Source organism: Sciurus vulgaris (genome assembly GCF_902686455.1).
Source record: "Sciurus vulgaris genome assembly, chromosome: 2".
Taxonomy (NCBI): Eukaryota; Metazoa; Chordata; class Mammalia; order Rodentia; family Sciuridae; genus Sciurus; species Sciurus vulgaris.
The window spans coordinates 174793936-174812992 of NC_136462.1; the positions used below are offsets into that span (position 1 = coordinate 174793936).

Below are 19057 nucleotides of genomic sequence, written 5' to 3' on the forward strand. Positions count from 1 at the left end.
GCTACGTTCTGGTGACATCTGCAGGATGTGAGCTAGGTGGGTCCAGAAAGGTTCTCCCACATTCTCCACCTGTCCAAATCCTACCATTCCTCTGTGAGGTTCAGTGTTATCCATTCTAGGACCCCAAATGGGAAAAACCAGGGAACTGGGGATGTTACCTGCAGCTGACCCCAGCTGGCTAGACTCAGCTGTCCACCTGCATAAGAATAAGCTGCTTCTCTGCAGTTTGATAAAACATCATTACACTCATTTTTCCTTTTTACATCATGTATGTGGGTAGATGGCCAAGTCCAACTAGCTGGAATCCAGGTAGTTTCCTTGGCTTGGCTGCCAGTGATAGGGACAACATGGACATAACTTGCAAATGTCCCCTGCTGCAGAGAAATGACCTTGACACCCTGTGTAGGTCTGGCCATGCCTACCCCAATGTGCCCAGTAGGTTGCTTTTTCTCCAAGTGAGAAGTACAACTTTGGGCCTCAGAGTCCTATCCTATCCTATTTTATCCTTTGGGTCCATCTCCTATACAGGCTGCAGATATATCTTCCTGGAAGGGGAGTAGGTCTAGGGATGTCAGAAACTGAGGACGAGATGTTAGATCAGTGCAAATGACCTGGGTCTCTTGGGGTGCAGAATTCCTGACCTGCCCATGCCCTTTGCTGTGCTACCTTCCGGAACATCCCTTCTGCCTTCTGCACTGAGCTGAGTACTGCTTGGGCATCCTGATGGCAACTCAGAACTGGTCCAGGCCTGGGCATCTGCTCAGCCCTCCCCAGGTGTGCCCCTGGAGATAGCAGAGTCAGCAGCACCCAATCCTTGAGGCGGATGGACTGGGGGCTGGGAGAGGTCATGAGTTTCCTGTCCCCATGTCCAACCTCCCCAGGCCCTTCTGCCACTCTGCAGAGTCAGCAGGAACTAGGGAGGATTGCAGAGTTGACAGCAGTGTATATGGTAAAATATACATAGTATAAAGTTTATTCATTGAGTGTGCAATTCAGTGGCATTTACAATGTTGTGTAACCATCACCACTGTGTCTTTCTAGAACTTTCTCATCATCCACAACAGAGTCTTGGTATCCATTAATACTAACTACCCATTCCCTCCTCCCCTGGTAACCTCTATTTCACTTTCTGCCTCTAGGAATTTGTGCTTTCTAGATGTTTCGCGTAAGTGGAACTATACAATATTTGCCCTTTTGTGTCTGGTTGATTTCACTCAACGTAACGATTTTGAGTTTCATGTGTGTTATAACAAGTGTCAAAATTTCATCCCTTATTATGATAGATTAATATTTCATTGTATGCACAAAACATATTTTGTTTATCCATTCTTCTGTTGATGGGCACTTGGGTAGTTTCTACCTTTCAGCTATTGTAAATAATACTGCTGTGAACCTTGATGTACAAGTACCGGTTTGAATTGTTTTTAATGCTTTTTGGTTATATGCCTAGGAATGGAATTACTGGGCCACATTGTAACTCCCTATTGACTTTTTAAAAAAATTTTTTTAGATGTTGATAGACCTTTATTTTATCCATTTATTTATATGTGGTGCTGAGAATCGAAACCAGTGCCTCATGCATGCTAGGCAAGCACTCTACCACTGAGCCACAACCCCAGCCCCCCTGTTGACTTCTTGAAGAAACTCCAAATTGTTTTTTATACCATTATATTCCCACCGAGTAATAATGCACAGGGTACCAATTTCTTTACATCCTCATCAACATTTTTCATTTTCTGCTTTCTTGGTTCATTGATAGCCATTCCAAATGGATGTGAACTGGTAGCTCATTGTGGTTTTGGTTTGCATCTCTTTAATGGCTAATGATGAGTATCTTTTTCTGTTTATTGACCACGTGCTTATTATTTTTTTCCTCCTTCCTTCCTTCCTTCCTTCCTTCCTTCTTTCCTTCCTTCCTTCCTTCCATCCTTCCTTCCTTTCTTTTTCTTTTCTTTTCTTTTTTTTTTTTTGGTACTGGGGATTGAACTCAGGGACACTCGACCACCTAGCCACATCCCAAACCCTATTTTGTATTTTTTTTAGGGACAGGGTCTCACTGAGTTGCTTAGTGCCTCATTTTTGCTGAGGCTGCCATTGAACTCACAACCCTCCTGCCTCAGCCTCCCGAGGTACTAGGGCTGTAGGTGTGCACCACTGTGCCCAGCTCCATGTGCTTATTTTCTTTTCTTTTTTTTTTTTTTTTTTTTTTTTTGGTGCTGGGGATTTGAACCCAGGGCTTTGTGCTTGCAAGGCAAGCACTCTACCAAGTGAGCTATATCCCCAGCCCCTACGTGCTTATTTTCATTGGAGAAATGTCTATTCAAGTCCTTTGTCTATTTTCTGAGTTAGTTTTTTTTTCTTTTGAGTTGTAAGAATTCTTTATGTAGTCTGGATATTAATCCCTGATAAGCAATGATTTGTGAATATTTTCTCCTATTCTATTATTATTATTATTTAATCTATGAATAGTGCCCTTTGATGTACATAAGTTTTTCTTTTTTTTTCTTCTCTATTCCTTTTTTTTTTTTTTTTTGGTCTTTTTTGAGATAGAATCTTACTATGTTGTCTAGTCTGGCCTTAAACTCCTGGGCTCAATTGATCTTCCTGCTTCAGCCTCCCAGGTAGTGGGGACAACAGGCATGACCCACTATGCCCACCTCAAAATTTCTTCATTTTGATGAAGTTTAAGTTGTCTGTTTTCCTTCCTTCTTCTCTCTCTCTCTCTTTCTCTTTCTCTCTCCCTCTCCCCCCATCTCTCTCCCTTTCTTCCTTTTTCTCTCTCTTTTTCAAGACTGAGGTCTTGCTATGCTGCCCAGCCTGGCCTTGGCCTTGAACTCATGATCTTCCTGCCTCAGCCTCCAGAGTAACTTGGATGTACAGGCACATACCCTCATACCCAGCTTCTGTTTTTTTTTTTTTTTCCCCTGTGTTTTTGATGACATTCTCAAAAACTGATTTAAAGTGGTAGAGATTTTCATCCATGTTATATTCTCTAAGAGTTTTAGAACTTCTGGTGTCTTGGAGTTCTCTCCCATTCCATGGCACAGAGCCTGCCTTCTTGTGCATAGTATACAGCAGGTACTTAACTCATATTTATGGGATATGTGTAATGTAGGACCCTTGTGCCACCTGTTATACCTAGACTTGCTCTGTCACCTCCCTGCCTCTGCTCCGAACCCCTAAGGACCTTTCTCACCAACTAAGGGGGATCCTTGTGTGCCTGGGGGCTCTGTGCTGCCGTGGATCACATATCCTCAATCCCAGGATTTCCAAATGGAGGCTGCCAAGAACAGGGCAGACACAGAGAGAGTGCTCAGGTGACTACAAGGACCCCGGAGAAGTTCCAGTGTAAAGGCCACGGGTGTTGCGCATGGAAGGCAGAATAAGGTTTCAGCAGGCAAAGACCATCTGTGGTAGAGATAGAACTGGGTAGCTAGGGAGCCACTGAGCAGAAGGACTGACCCCAGGGTGGGTCTGTGGGAAGAGGGAATAGGATGGAGCAGTAAGCAAGAAAGGGGTCCCTTTCACATCTTGCTGACAATTGGGAGCCACAGAAGGTTTTTGAACAGAGGAATGATTCTTAAAGGCAGCACTTAGGTTAAATTCAATCAAACCCCATTATGGCCTGGAGCTGGTAAAGCTAGTGATAGGGAGACAACTCTCAGGTGAAAAAAACAAACAAAAACTCTCATTCTCACTGGGTGCTCTGGATCTCTCTGGGCTCTAGTTCCTGATACTTTGGGTGGCATGGATGGTGCAGAGAAGTAGGGGAGGAGGGAGAAACAGCTGCTCATCTGCCAGCAATTGCCCTGATCCTTGAGGGGCGGGGAAAAGCAGAACTTAAATTTGAGCCAAGGGGAGCAGAAAGTTTTCTTGGACACGCCACCAAGTGAGGATATTTGTGGGCATAGCCTGGACCAGAAACGTGGGCTCCTGGCTCCCTGCTGGTGGCCACCTGAGACATCATTAGGAAACTTGTCCTCTCCCTAGGCAGGTAAGCACAGCAGGTAGAGACACAGGGCTGGACCCTCGGTGCCCGGAGGTGCCCCTGAGTGCTCAGCCATCCCTGTGTACCACCTCTCAGGCACTGGAACCCACCTGAGGACCTACTATGGGCTTCCTGCTCTGGCTGCTCCTTCTGGTCTCATTCTTCCCACCAGGTAAGCCTATGTCACAGGGCCCAGCCTTGGAAGGTCCAGGCCTCTGAAGACTGGTTATGCCTTGGTCAAGTTTGGCTGCTGAGATCAAGGGAGGTCACAGGCAGGCAGTGGCAGGATGCTGACCAGGAGGCCAAGTTTTCTCTTGAAGTCACCCTGCCGGGCCTCTGACAGCCCTCAAGGGATACCCCCATCCTTAGGGCACTGAGTGGGCCTGAGCTATGGGGGCACTGTGAGGGCAGGGCAGGACAGGGTTTGGGGGATTTACCTGAGGCATCTTTTCTGGGGTGAATGGTAGGGCATGTGGTGTCCCCAGGCCTGTATCACCCTCCTCTATGTCACTCTCCCATCCTCCCCCCAGGCCACACCTCATGGGGTGTCTCTAGTCCTAAGACTGCGCAGGGAGTGAAGGGGTCTTGCCTGCTCATCCCCTGCATCTTCAGCTTCCCTGCCGATGTGGAAGTGCCTAATGGCATCACAGCCATCTGGTACTTTGAATACCGGGGCCAGCGGCAGGTGGTGACTCACTCTGCGGAGCCCGCGAAGGTGGAGGCTCGTTTTCGCGACCGTGCCCAGCTTCTGGGGAATGTGGAACGCAACGTCTGCAACCTATTGCTGAAGGACCTGCAGCCTGAGGACTCAGGCACCTACAGCTTCCGCTTTGAGATCAGTGTCACCAACAGCTGGGTAGATGCCACAGGCACCTTGGTCTCTGTGACAGGTGAGGAGTAGGGTAGTCTGGCTATTGCCTGGAAAGAACTTCCAAGCTGCATCTGAACCCACTGGCTCATAGCCCCAGACTTTGTCCTAAACTTTGCCCTGGTCCTTTCTCAGCCTCTGTTCCAGCCCCCCAACCTGGTCTGAGCCCCAGCCACACTTTGCATTCACCAAAGTAGGGCTAGGGGTTGAAAGTAGCCTTTCTTTGCCATTAAGTCCCCTAATCTAGTCTCCTCTCTCAGCTGGGGTTTCCAGGGCAAGAGGTCTCAGGTGTGGCAAAGGGGAGTCCTGAACCCACCTGTCTCTGTCCTCAGAGAAGCCCAGTAAGCCCGTCATTACCTCCCCCATGGAGCTGCGAGAAGGCATGGAAGTGAACTTCAACTGTTCCACGCCCTACTCGTGCCTGCAGGAGCCAGTCAGCCTGACATGGCAGGGCCAGGACCCCGCTCGTTCTGTCATCACCAGCTTCCAGAAGCTTGAACCCAATGGTGTTGGCCACCTGGAGACGCTTCACATGGTTCTGTCACAGCAGGACCATGGCCGGACACTGCGCTGTGAGGTCTCAGTGGCCAGCCTCAGGAGTCAGAGTGAGATTCACCTCCAAGTGCAGTGTGAGTGTGCAAGGGGTCATACCTTCGTTACTGAGCCCACGTCTGTGGCTCCCCAGTGAAAAACAGAGACTGTGTCCCTGGGGCAAAACCAGGCATACAGTCAGGGCAGTGCTGATGGAGAGAGTGTTATGCTCTGAGAGCCACGTTTAATGACTCCCTTCCACCTCTGTTGGCCTCAGAAGGGTCTATCCTCAAGGCCAGACTGGGCAGAGAAGGGGAAACACAAAAGGTCAAGGAACAGAAGCCTCCATGTGGCTTTGGGGGTTGGTGACAAGAGCCCCGGGATTCAGTTCCGCTCTGGAGGATGCTGGTGAGATGGAGTCTACCCCTTCTCTGCTTTAAGCTGCTCCTGGTCATGATGAACAGGGTATCACAGGGGCCTGGCTGAATCAATGCGGGGAAAGCCTGGGTTTCCACTGGTTAGGCATCATCCCATCTCAATAAAATGGGGCAGCTGTTCTAGAACAATTACTATGCACAGGCACCGGGCCGCTGGCCCCCATCCACCAGATGAGTAAACACTGGGCCAGCCACTTGTTTCCCATCTGTTTTCTCATCTGCTTAGTGGAGCTAATACCTCATTCCTGTCTCACAGAATTGAACGAAAATGAAAGGAGCTGACACAGGTATGTAGTTAGAAGAGTGCTGGGCACTTGAAATATTAGCATTTGTTAGTGTGTTGACATAAAAAGAGACCTTGGAACAAGATTTAAAGAAATGTAGTTTCTAAGTATGGCTGGTTCCTTCCTTACAAACCCTTTGGCTCCTGCCAGTAGGTAACTGGTCCCTCACCAACATCCACCACAGGCCACTAATGCAAGCAAAGTGGTGTCCATGACCTTGTTCATGCAACTCACCCCCAAACAGAACAGGGGCAGCAGGCATTATCCTGAAGCAGAAAACCCTAGAAGGCAGCATAAGCTGGACGCCAGGCCAAGCATCACATTATTAGAGTCTCAGTGGAAAAGGAAGGGAGTCTGGGATAGGGGAGGACAGGACAGGGGAACTCTTGGGACCGATGTTTGCTCTGGGTGACCTTCCGTAAAGCAGAGTTTTGACAGGAAATGAGAGGTGCGCTACCCCCTGCCTTACCAACACCTGCATCATGACTTGCAGATGCCCCTAGAGGCGTGGAGGTCCGCCTCAGCCCTGCGGGGCGGAACATCCTTCCAGGTGATCTGGTCACACTCACCTGCCAAGTGAACAGCAGCTACCCTGAGGTCAGTTCTGTGCAGTGGCTCAAGGACGGGGTGCTCCTGGAAGCCAATGGTCGCGTGCTGCAGTTGTCCCAGGCAGCCTGGAGCGATGCTGGCGTCTACACCTGCAAAGCTGGAAACGGCATTGGTTCTTCGGTCTCACCCCCAGTCAGCCTCCATGTGTTCAGTGAGTCCTGGGTGAGGCTGGATCTAGTCAGAGGGTGGGATGGGGTCTAGGCAGGGGACTGGGGAGAGCCAGGCCAGGGCAGATCTAGAGGCTGGCATAGCTCTGTGCCTCTGGGACGCACGTGTGGATCCCAGCTCTGCCTCACTGTGAGACACATGACAGGGTGGGATGTCATGAGGACCCCCGTCAATAGGACAGAGATGCTGGACAATTCCAGGAGGCTTCCCTGCTTGGGGAGGGGTGCAGTAGAATCTGTAGAGATTGAAGCTGATTGACTTGCAATCTGGACCTCTGAGGGGTTGGGGCTCCAAGTTGGCTGGGTGTCGCTCTAGCATGCCCTTTGCTTCCCTCATAGTGGCTGAGGTCAAGGTGAGCCCAGCAGGCTCCATTCTGGAGAACCAGACTGTGACGCTGTCCTGTGGCACTCCCAAAGAGGCGCCCAGTGAGCTCCGCTATACGTGGTACAAGAACAATATCCTGCTAGAGGAAGCGCGAAGTCCCACTCTCCTGCTGCCCTCAGTCACCAGGGCTGACACTGGCTTCTACTTCTGTGAGGTGCACAACACCCAGGGCAGTGAACGCTCTGGCCCTGTCAGTGTTGTGGTCAACCGTAAGTGGCCAGGGTTGGGTAGCACTGGATACTACCAGGGCAGACCCTGAGGGCGGAGCCCCATGGGAGGCTTGGGGTCGTGGGCCTGGGGCTCTGAGGTCACAGCTCAGTGGCCTTGAACTCACATACCAGTTCTGCACACCTTGACTTTGGCAAGGCTTTGACCTCTCTGGGCCTCAGTTTCCTCCTACGTTTTTTTTCATTTTTTTTTATTGTAAACAAATGGGATACATGTCGTTTCTCTGTTTGTACATGGAGTCAAGGCATACTGTTTGTGTAATCATAAATTTACATAGGGTAATGTTGTTTGATTCATTCTGTTATTTTTTTCCCTTTCTCCCCACCCTCCTCCTACTTTTAAAAAATGTCTTATTTGGAAAAAAGTTCAAATTTATGAAAAGTTGCAAGAATGGTAGAAAGAATTATATATCTTCAACCTCAAGTCCCCACTTATTAATATTTGGGTATGTTACTTTATCTTTTTCTCTCTCTTTGCACACACACATGCATATATATATATATATGTAAAATATGTATGCACTGATATGTTCATGTCGTACACACATTTACTCTCTATGTAAACACATGCACTCTCCAAGTACATGCACAATGCATGTATATGCTATTTATCCACCTTCATACAGATGCTCCTCACTTTTTGATGAGGCTACATCTCAAATAAACCTTTCATAAATTGAAAATGTCGAAGTCAAGAAGCTACTGAACAGTGTAGCTTAGCTTCTAGCTTCACCTACCTTCAACATAGGTGCTCGAAACAAATTAGCCTACAGTTAGGCAAATACATCTAATGTGAATCCTACTTTATAATAAAGTGTTGACTAGTTCTTGGAATTAATGGAATGCTGTATCCCCAAAATTTTGGCCACACAGCATATGGTAGGGTGTCAGTAGCTTCCTCTCATGGTCTCAGGACTGACTAGGGGCTGCACCGCCCAGCACGAGAAAGAATCACACCACAAAATTGCTAGGTTGGAAAAAGATCAAAATTCCAAATTCAAAGTTCAGTTTCTTTTTTTTTTTTTTTTTTAGTACTGGGGACTGAACTCAGGGGCACTTGACTACTGAGCCCCATCCCCAGCCCTATTTTTTGTATTTTATTTAGAGACAGTCTCACTGAGTGGCTTAGCGCCTTGCTGTTGCTGAGGCTAGCTTTGTATTCTAGATCCTCCGGTCTCAACCTCCTGAGTTGCTGGGATTATGGGTGTGCACCACTGCACCCAGCTTCAAAATGCGGTTTCTCATGAATGTGTATCACTTTCACACCATTATAATGTTGGACTAATTGTAAATTGAGGACCATCTTGATTTATATCGCTGCAGTTGCAAACATGATATCTCTTTACCCCCACTTTCTTAGTGAGTATTTCCTAAGAACAATCACTTATGTAGCCCCAGTACAAAGATCACAATCAGAAAGCGTGACATTGATCCAAGATGATTATCTAACCAATAGTCCATATCCCAATTTTAGCGATTGACTCCACAATGTCTTTTATGGCAAATATTTTTCTGGTCCAAGATCTGGGCACACACATTGCATTTGGTTGTCATACATGTCTCTTTATTTTTCTGTTGTGTCTCTCTAGGACAGTTCCTCAGTCTTCCCTAATCTTTCATGACATTGAAGCTTAAAGAGCGCAGGACAGTTGTTCTGTGCTGTCCCTCAGTTTGCATTTGTCTGACTCAAACAGCCTGAGACCCTGAGCTTGGGCTGAAGGTCGCAGGTGTGATGCTGCGTCAACCCCCGTGCATCCTATTGTTTTTTTTTTTTTTTTTTTTTTTTTTTTTTACGGTGCTGGGGATTGAACCCAGGGCCTTGTGCTTGCAAGGCAAGCACTCTACCAACTGAGCTATCTCCCCAGTCCCCGTGCATCCTATTGGGAGGCACCTGGTGTCAGTTTGTCCCGTGCTGGTAATGTCCCTCTCAATGGCTTGGTTAGGGCGCTGTCCACCTCCTGGTCTTTATCTTTTTTTTTTTTTTTTTCATCTTTGAAGTGGGGCCCCAGTCCCTGCTTGCAATTTTACCATGAGGACTGTCTGGGACAACAGAGTGATTTGCCTGACCCAGGAGCAAAAGGGCATTTGGCAGGTGCTCAGGAGCTTCTGGGATTGCCCCTTGTCCTGGACCATTATGGGCCAAAAGGGTGCAGGGACATAGGTTATAACAGGGTTTCTCCCCCTGAGGGTGACAGGCCCACCTCTCGTCTCCACACAGACCCACCCCTTGCTCCAGACCTGACCGCCTTCCTGGAGACACAGGCTGGGCTCATGGGCATCCTCCACTGCTCCGTGGTCAGTGAGCCAGTGGCCACACTGGTGCTGTCACATGGCAGACACATCTTGGCCTCCAGTTCTGGGGAGAGGGATTACAACCCCCGCTTCAGCATCTCCTCTGCATCTAACTCCCTGCGACTGGAGATCCAAGACCTGCAAGAAGCTGACAGTGGAGAGTATGAGTGCTCAGCCACCAACTCCCTTGGAAATTCAACCTCCATCTTGGACTTCCAAGCCAATGGTAACACAGGCACAGATTGCAGGAGAGTGGGGAGGGGGAGCCCTCAAAAGGAGGCATGCTCTGACTTCTTCCCTTAAAAGTCTAGCGGACTCAACTGAGAGGCTGAACTAGTTTGTTAGGTCCTATCAAAAACCTGAGCTATCTGGTCATCCCAACCTTAGAGAGTCCTAGAAGCCAAGGCAAAAAGGGAAATGTGGCAATGCACATCATTACTTTTGCAGATTACACTCTGACTCTGAACTTGGAGGGTCCTTTATGGACATTTCTTTGTTTTTTTATTTGTTAAACTCTTGGGGCAGGCTCTGTGCTAAGATGCAGAAAGTGAAATAGAGAAGCGAGGTCTTCCCAATGCTGCTTTTCCCTTCTGAGGCCATGGGAGATGTAGCCAATTCATCAAGCGAGGCTTTTGACACAAGCCTGGGCTCTTGCTCAGAGACCTTCTCAACTGTGTGGCAGCATCAAGGCCAAGTCCTCCTGATCCACCACAAAGCTCACACCTACCCACAGTCATGTGGGGAAAGAACCTGGAGGGTTTCCTGCAGCAGGTGACGTGGAGGGGTGGGGACCTCACAGCCTCTCCAAGCCTCCTCTCTCCTCCTCCTGCCAGCGGCCCGCCTCACCATCAGTCCGGCAGCCAAGGTGGTGGAAGGGCAGGCCGTGACTCTGAGCTGCAGAAGTGGCCTGAGCCCGACTCTGGACACCCGCTTCTCCTGGTACCGGAACGGAGTCCTGCTTCTCGAGGGACACAGCAGCAACCTCCTGCTTCCTGCTGCCTCCAGCAGCGATGCCGGCTCATACCACTGTCGGGCCCAGGACAGCCACAGTGCCAGCGGCCCCTCCTTGCCTGTCATCCTCACCGTGCTCCGTGAGTAGCCTTGCCACCAGCCACCGCCTGCAGTGGGGAGGATCAACCCACTGGGACTGCCAGCTGCCCCCAAGTCCTGCCCTGGGATCTACATCAGGAGAGTGGTCACAGGCCTGGCCACAGTGGCCCTCTCCACCCTGGACTGGGGAAATGATTTGGGACCTCCTCTGCTTCCTGAGTCCTGCCCTCCAATCCCAATCCCTTTGCCCCTACTCTCAAAGCCACCATGGACCCATATCCAAACTGCCTTCCTGGGTGACTCAGGGCTGTTGTACTCCTATACATGTGCACATACCCCCTAGGCTGAGCCCTCCCAGGCTCCTGTAGACTCTAGGTCAGAACCCCTCAGGGCCTCTGCACCAGCCCTTCCATACCCCACCAAGAGGCGATGCTCCGTATTATCTGGAGGGGCTGCATAATATTTAGAGCATGCTTAAGTTCCAGAAAATCTCCCCTGCCCAGTGTGTGCAGGGACAATGTCTCAGGATTGTTGTGAGGGCAGCACCTTACCAGGGGTTTCTGAGGGGGTCAGGTGCGGGGTATTGACTGATAGCTGTCATGGGAAACCTCTAGGAAGAGGCTTTTTTAGGCATTATCCAATGTCACGGGAGCCTGGTTGGAGATCAGGGAGGAGGTAGGAAGGACCCTGAGGCAACGCTCAATGGAACCAAAATCAAGACTCCAAGGGACTGCTCTGAGGGTGTTGGGCTCAGAAGCAGATGGGACTTATACAGAGTGGTCTCTAGCCCATATGGCATCTTGGCCCCAGCTAGCAAATGTCTCTCCTTCGGGGATGATTAAATACAGTACCAGGGTACAGGTTAGAGCCAGGAGCGTGGGCTGAATCCCACCCACCCTGGTCTGGTTGCCCTCGTGCAGTGCACAATGTACACAGGTGTTTGAGGTCACTCTGGGGACATGGATTGTTCAGTGTGTCCTGGAGGCCTAGCCAGCCTGGAGTGGATCTGGGGCCCTGGGATGAGTGGCCATGCTCTTCCTCCCCACAGACCCTCCACGCCAGCCTCTGTTCACCGCCCAGCTGGACCTCAGTGCTGCCGGAGCTGGGGCCGGACGGCACGGCCTCCTCTTGTGCCGCGTGGAAAGTGACCCTCCTGCCCAGTTACGCCTGCTCCACAAGGACCATGTTGTGGCCACTTCCCTGTCATCACACAGTGGCTGCAGCACCTGTGGGGGCTGCTCCCAGAGGGCAAAAGTCACCAAAGCCCCCAACTTGCTGCGGGTGGAGATCCACAATCCAGTGTTGGAGGACGAGGGCGTGTACCTGTGTGAGGCCAGCAACGCACTGGGCAACGCCTCAGCCTCGGCCACCTTCAATGCCCAGGGTGAGTGGGTGCAGGGAACAGGTGGACGGGGGACTGGGGTGGAGCTCCCACCTCCACCTCCCCTGCTGGGGGAGGGGCTGATCAGGCAAAACCACTCCTGTTGAGCAGTGGGAGGCAAAGCTGCTCCCAGTGACAGAAGAGGGGGTCCCGGGGCCCCCACACTGAGGGAAGCCAAAGCTTCAGGTCCTTCCCATGCTCAGTTTTGGTCAAGGGACAGGCCTGGAACCGTGAGGTTGATCTCTGAGCAAAGGACAGTAGGGCTGTCTTATCTTCTTTCTCCTTTATTACGCCCTGCCTCTCTGACCTGGGTCCCATGTCCTCTAGGACCCACTTGTCATGGGCTCTCTCGTGAGCTCATTTGCTTTCCTCCCCACACTGTGGGCACCCCAGGGGGTCTTCTTCCCTCCCTGCTCCAGGCCCCTGGGTAGGGCAGGGGGTGGTCAAAGTGAGGCCTGTCTCCAATGAGCTGGTGCTGCCTGCTGTCCAGCCACCGTCCTGGTCATCGCACCATCCAACACGCTTCGGGAGGGCTCAGAGGCCAACCTGACTTGCAATGTGAGCCGGGAAACCACAGGCAGCCCTGCCAACTTCTCCTGGTTCCGAAATGGGGCACTGTGGGCCCAGGGCCCCGTGGAAACTATGAGACTGCTGCCCGTGGCCAGAACCGATGCTGCCCTCTACACCTGTCACCTCATCACAGAGGATGGTGCCCAGCTCTCTGCTCCTGTGATCCTGAGTGTGCTCTGTGAGTGCTGGCCACGAGCAGCCGGGGGCTTGCAGGGTGGAGGGTCCCAGGGGCAAAAAGGGCTGGGACTAGGGTTTGGGGAGGCGAGAGCCTGGTCTGGCCATGGGCCAGATTGGGCCTGGGCTGTGCGTGTGCCAGAAGAAGGGACCGTAGGGTGGCAGTTGGAATGTGGTGAGCTGGGCTGCAGTCCCTGAGTTCTCCCTGTTCCTGCAGATCCCCCAGACCCACCAAAGCTGTCAGCCCTCCTGGACATGGGTCAGGGCCACATGGCTGTGTTTGTTTGCACTGTGGACAGTCGTCCCCTGGCTCAGTTAGCCCTGTTCCATGGGGAGCGCCTCCTGGTCAGCAGTCTGGGACCACAGCTCCCATCCCATGGTAGGCTGCAGGCCAAGGCCACGACCAACTCCCTACAGCTAGAGATTCGAGAACTGGGTCTTGGGGATTCTGGAAGCTACCGCTGTGAGGCCACAAATGTTCTTGGATCAGCCAACACCTCGCTCTTCTTCCAGGTCCGAGGTGAGTGTCAGTACTCTCACAGAGTGAATGACATTGATGCCCAGGAAGGCTACTTAGGTCAGACTTGGGTCTGGGAGCTATCAATTTTGTACAGAAATGTGTCTTTTAGCATTGGTTAGGGGACAGTTTCCAACCAGCCAGCAGAATGCCTCCTACTAGGTTTTTATTGTTGTTGTTGTTGAAACTAATGATTGAACTCAGGGCTATGCCTCCAGTTCTTTTAAAATTTTGAGACAGAATTTTGCTAAGTTGCTGAGGCTGGCCTCGAACTGCAATGCTCCTACCTCAGTCTCCCTAATAGCTGGGATTGCAGGTATGTGCCACCATGCCTGGCTTCCACTAAATATTTTCACCTGTAATAACTGTAGCAACCACTAGGAGGCAGTGGCAATTGCACAAGATGGTTTGCTTGGTTGGAGCACTTTATTGTAATACTATAATTTTGTTACATAGTAGGTATTCTCATACGAAACTGAATATGTATGTGTATTATGCATACATGCACATATACTCATACCTGTGTGTATTCCTATTCATATTCTTTATTCATATACATGTATACATATTTATATAAGTATGTATGTATGTAAATATTCTCTATAAAAATTCTCCCTAGGCAAATAAAACAGAAAAAATGAAAGATGATACCTGCAAAGAAAAGGCCCCAAAGAAAAATAAGTGTTTCTTCTTCTATAATGACAAACAGCAGCAATTTGGGGGCATTTACTTTGGACCTTGGTTCTGTGTATATTTTCTTAGTTATTATACCCATTTCATAGGCAGAGAAATTGAGGGTCAGAGTCTTAGGAGCTTGATCATGGGCGTATGACTAGTGGGCCCTGAACTCTGGACCAACTTGGTTCTGGTCTTGATATGGCCTCTGCTCTCAGTTACCAACCCAGCTGTCCCTCCTTCTCACCCCCACCCTGGTCTCCTGCTCTAGAGCCAGGGACTGCCAAGAAACTGACCTTTGCTCACTGCCCAGTACCTGGACTCTTGTGACCTGGAGCCTGGGTGCTGGACTGGGCTGGAGATGGCAGAAAGAACTCAAGGTCACACAGCTGCCAACCTCTCCTTCCAGTTCTCGGCTACCCACACAGTCCCATTCAGTCAGGACAATGTCCCTCGCCATGACCTAAGCTCCTTCAGTGCTTCATGGGTCAATCCAACATTTGTCAAGAGCTGACACATGAGGTGCTATGCCTGGCAATGGGGTTATAGGTCACACCAGCCTGGTTCCTATGAGGCCTACGCTCTGGTAGGCAAGATTGACTGACAGAGCAAAACCATAATTCCAGGTGGTGGGTGGTAAATGCCAGGATACAGCTTGTGCAGGCAAGTCTGGTAGAAAAGCAGAAGCATGGAGCTGAAGGTGGATCCTGGGAAGTGGTCTGGAGGAAAGCTATGGCTCCCAGATGTATGGGTAGGGTCGTGCAGTCCTGTGCAGAGATATAAACAGTCCCAGACTGTGGGGGGTCCCAGACTGCGTGGGTGTCGGCAAGCCCTCATCTGACCTTGGTTTCTCTCTGCAGGTGCCTGGGTCCAGGTCTCACCATCGCCTGAGCTCCAGGAGGGTCAGGCTGTGGTCCTGAGCTGCCAGGTGCCCACAGGGGTCCCTGAAGGGACCTCATATCACTGGTATCGAGATGGCCAGCTTCTCCAGGAGTCGAACACTGCCACACTCCGTTTTGCAGCCATAACTCTGAAGCAAGCTGGGGCCTACCATTGCCAAGCCCAGGCCCCAGGCTCAGCAACCACCAGCCTGGCCACTCCAGTCAGCCTCCGTGTGTCCTGTAAGGGTGTTTTCCCATTCACACGTGGGGGAGAGGATGCATTCCCTGGTCCTGGACTCTGCCACCATGACAGAGCCCTGGATGAGGGACCCAGGGCCACATCCTGACCATTCCCCACCTGGTGTAGACTCTCCACGCCAGGCCATACTCACCACCCTGATGGACACGGGCCCGGGGCGACTGGGCCTCCTCCTCTGCCGTGTGGACAGTGACCCTCCAGCCCAGCTGCGGCTGCTCCACGGGGACCGCCTTGTGGCCTCCACACTACAAGGTGTGGCAGAACCTGCAAGCAACTCTCCTCGGCTGAAGGTGGCTGTGGCCCCCAACACTCTGCGCCTGGAGATTCACAACACAGTGCTGGAAGATGAGGGCATCTACACCTGTGAGGCCACCAACACTCTAGGCAAGGCCTCAGCCTCGGCCAACTTCGATGCCCAGGGTCAGTGTGTGTGTGTGTGTGTGTGTGTGTGTGTGTGTGTGTGCGCGTGCATTTGTGTGTGTCTGTGCACGTGTGTCTCCTGGAACTGGGGAGAGAAGGAGGGAGAGGGCTCTAGAAGCCTGGGAACATAGGGGGCTTCCCATTCCCATCCTGCCTGAGGCCAGTGGTCTCAGGCTTAGGTTTCACTGAAGAGCCTTTTTAAACAGAATTTTTCATGGATGCCCAGTGGATAAAACTAATCAGAAAGGGCCTCTCAAGGGGAAACCACCACAGTGTAGGATTTATAGTGTTCACCCCATTTGCCTCCCGCCAGAGTCAGGGAGGAGGGGCTTGGGCCCTTCTAGGACTCTGCAGAGCTCCACTAGGGACCACCTAAGAAATAGTGAGCTATTTCTGAAGCTCAGCTCAAGACCCTCACTGGTGTCCTTGTGCCCTCCCTCTCTCCCCAGCTGTGAGCGTGCAGGTATGGCCCAAGGCTGTGGTGCAGGAGGGACAGCAGGTGAACCTGACCTGCCTTGTGTGGGCCACCAACCTGGCCCAGCTCACCTACACGTGGTACCAAGATGGGCAGCAGCGTCTTGGCGCCCGCTCCATCTCCTTGCCCAACGTCACGGTCACAGATGCTGCCTCCTATCGCTGTGGTGTAGGGCTCCTTGGCCAGGCACCCCGCCTCTCCAGACCTGCCACCCTAGACATCCTCTGTGAGTCCGGCTGGATGCAGGGTGGGCTTGGAAGGAATGATAGCAGCTCACAGGAATCAGGGAATGGCCAGAGTCTCACAGGGGTTTAGCCCAAGGACTCAATACCCAGCCAGCTGATGGAGTGCTGGACAAGGGGCATTAGAGCGGGGAGCAATAGGGACAGGTCTTTTTTGGGCAGAGGAGCAGTGCCCCAGATTGGATAATTAGAGGGCCTGTGGGGCAGGGAGCAGGGCCCTCCTCAGTCCCTATGCACCTGCAAACTAGCCTTTGCAAGGCTGTCATTTAAACTTGTCTGCCTCCTGGGTCTCTACAGACGCGCCCCGCAGCCTGCGTCTGACCTACCTCCTAGAGAGCCATGGTGGACAGCTGGCCCTGATACTGTGCACTGTGGATAGTCGCCCACCTGCCCAAATGGCCCTTAGCCACGCCGGCCGCCTCCTGGCCTCCTCAACTGTTGCTTCTGTCCCAAACACTTTACGCCTGGAACTACAGGAGCCACAGCCAAGAGATGAGGGGCTCTACAGCTGCTCTGCCCACAGCCCCCTGGGCCAGGCCAACACATCCCTGGAGCTGCAGCTAGAGGGTGAGCGGGGCCAGGTTGGGGCCACAGGTGTGGGAATCAGCTGTGGTGTCTGGCTGGCCCCAACTGACCCTGACTTTCTTGTTTCAGGTATACGGGTGACACTCATTCCCTCGGCTACTGTGCCTGAGGGGAATCCCATCACAGTGACCTGTGAGGACACCGCAGCCAGCCCACCCAGTCTCTACATCTGGTACCATAATGGCCATTGGCTTCAGGAGGGGCCAGGCACCACTCTTGAGTTCCCAATGGCCACAAGGGCTCATGCGGGTTCCTACTCCTGCCAGGTGCAGGATGCCCAGGGCACACGCAGCTCCCGGCCTACGGCCCTGCAAGTCCTCTGTGAGTGAGAGAAGCTGATTGGGGCTGCCCAGGACGAAGGTGGTGGGAGGTGCTTCTGGGATCCAGTGAGAGAGGGCATGGGACTGTGGTGGGCTCAGGAATGGGCACTTGGGGAAACAAGGATATAGGTAACGAGCAAAGAGACCCTATGGCCCTGCAGGACTCTGCCTGCAGGACTCCTGAGAAGGTGTTTGTTTTAGGAAGTGACCATTTGTCCAGAGGCTTCAGCCTCAATAACATCAGGCAGGTGGTCAATGGGCAGCGCACAGGCAAGGCCCCCAACTGTGCCCTGCCTCACCCCTAGATGCCCCTCGAGATGCCGTCCTGTCCTCCTTCCGGGACTCCAGGGCCAGACCCATGATTGTGATACAGTGCACTGTGGACAGTGAACCTGCTGCCGAGCTGACCCTGTCCCACAACAGCAAGGTGTTAGCCACCAGCAATGGGCTCCATGACTCAGCATCAGGGATGGGCCACGTGCAGGTGACCCGCAACATGCTGCGGCTGCAGGTGCAAGATGTGCATGCAGGCGATGATGTCTACGTTTGCACAGCCCGCAACTTGCTGGGCTCAGTCAGCACCACTGGGCAGTTGCAGGCAGAAGGTGAGTAGGAAAGTTGGAGCAGGAACAGAGCTTGGGCTTGGAGTTTGGGCACTATGAGGCCAGAGTCTATGTGAGGGACTAGGATTTCCATTAGAGGGGGCTGTCCGGCCTGAAGGTGTATAAGAGAGTCCTGCCCTGAGAAGTCTAGACCAATGGAGGGGGTTGCCCAGTCTGATGGTGAGGATACAGCAAGGGGGAGGTATTGGAATGCCCAAGGGAAGTGGGAATGGAGAGGAGATAACCCCGCCCTCATAGAGCCCAATCTGGGGTGACAGACCTGCCCTGGGAAAGCCTGGAGCAGGGAGAGAGACAGAGCCTTATTCTCAGATTGGATGCATCAGAGAGCCTGTCTATAATGGAGGTACAGCCCTGTCCTGGGAGCCCCAGAGTATGGATGTAGAACGGCCCTCTCCTTGCCCTCATTGTGAAGGAAGAGACAGTCCCACCTTGCAAGGACCAGATCCCAAGATAGATTGTGACCTCCCTGTAATGCACAGAGGCAGGATACCACTCCCTGACCACCTTCCCATCCTTGGCCCACAGGTGTGCATGTGGTAGCTGAGCCAGGCTTGGATGTGCCTGAGGGTGCAGCACTGAACTTGAGCTGCCACCTCCCTGGTGGCTCTGGGCTCCCAAGCAACTCCACCTTCACATGGTTCTGGAATGGCCGGCCACTACACACTGAGTCTGTGCCCACTCTCACTTTCACCCACGTGGCCCGTGCCCAGGCTGGGCTGTACCACTGCTGGGCTGACCTCCCCTCTGGGGCCACAACCTCTGCTCCAGTCTTGCTTCGTGTGCTCTGTGAGTGTGAATCCCCTCCCATCAGCCTTGGTCTTCCTCCTCTTCTATCTGCCAAAAGCAAAGGCTTTACAGGAATGGAATCCTGGGTTGGAATCTGGGCTCTTCCATCAATTGATTGTATGCCCTTGTGCACCTGTGCCATGATTTCCTCATCTGTGAAATGGGGCATATTCTGAGTGCCTGGCATACAGGGTACCCTTGTCAGCCTTGGTCTCCCACTCCAGTCTTTACCAGCACCCATGCTGCATCAGTCAGCTGTTGCTGTGTAACAAGCCACCTCTACATCAGTCAGCTACTGCTACATAACAAGC

At 52.0% G+C, this 19057-nt stretch overlaps 1 protein-coding gene across 5 annotated transcripts in view; it reads left to right on the forward strand.

The window, feature by feature from the left end:
* Window positions 1-19057, forward strand: part of SIGLEC1 (sialic acid binding Ig like lectin 1) — a 28729-nt gene that overhangs the window by 1873 nt on the left and 7799 nt on the right. For 2 of the 5 annotated variants that reach the window (XM_079127855.1, XM_079127856.1), the window contains exons 1-17: window positions 3827-4160; window positions 4519-4878; window positions 5189-5485; window positions 6602-6868; window positions 7224-7478; window positions 9715-10014; window positions 10622-10879; window positions 11887-12222; window positions 12710-12967; window positions 13181-13483; window positions 15016-15276; window positions 15404-15715; window positions 16165-16416; window positions 16730-16999; window positions 17087-17338; window positions 17643-17942; window positions 18486-18746. In XM_079127855.1, coding sequence (XP_078983981.1) covers window positions 4112-4160; window positions 4519-4878; window positions 5189-5485; window positions 6602-6868; window positions 7224-7478; window positions 9715-10014; window positions 10622-10879; window positions 11887-12222; window positions 12710-12967; window positions 13181-13483; window positions 15016-15276; window positions 15404-15715; window positions 16165-16416; window positions 16730-16999; window positions 17087-17338; window positions 17643-17942; window positions 18486-18746 — 4591 coding nt within the window. In that variant the 5' untranslated portion in view covers window positions 3827-4111. Of the gene's footprint in view, window positions 1-3826; window positions 4161-4518; window positions 4879-5188; window positions 5486-6601; window positions 6869-7223; window positions 7479-9714; window positions 10015-10621; window positions 10880-11886; window positions 12223-12709; window positions 12968-13180; window positions 13484-15015; window positions 15277-15403; window positions 15716-16164; window positions 16417-16729; window positions 17000-17086; window positions 17339-17642; window positions 17943-18485; window positions 18747-19057 lie in introns of those variants that run through there. The other 3 variants (XM_079127853.1, XM_079127854.1, XM_079127852.1) reach the window with 3 other exon arrangements.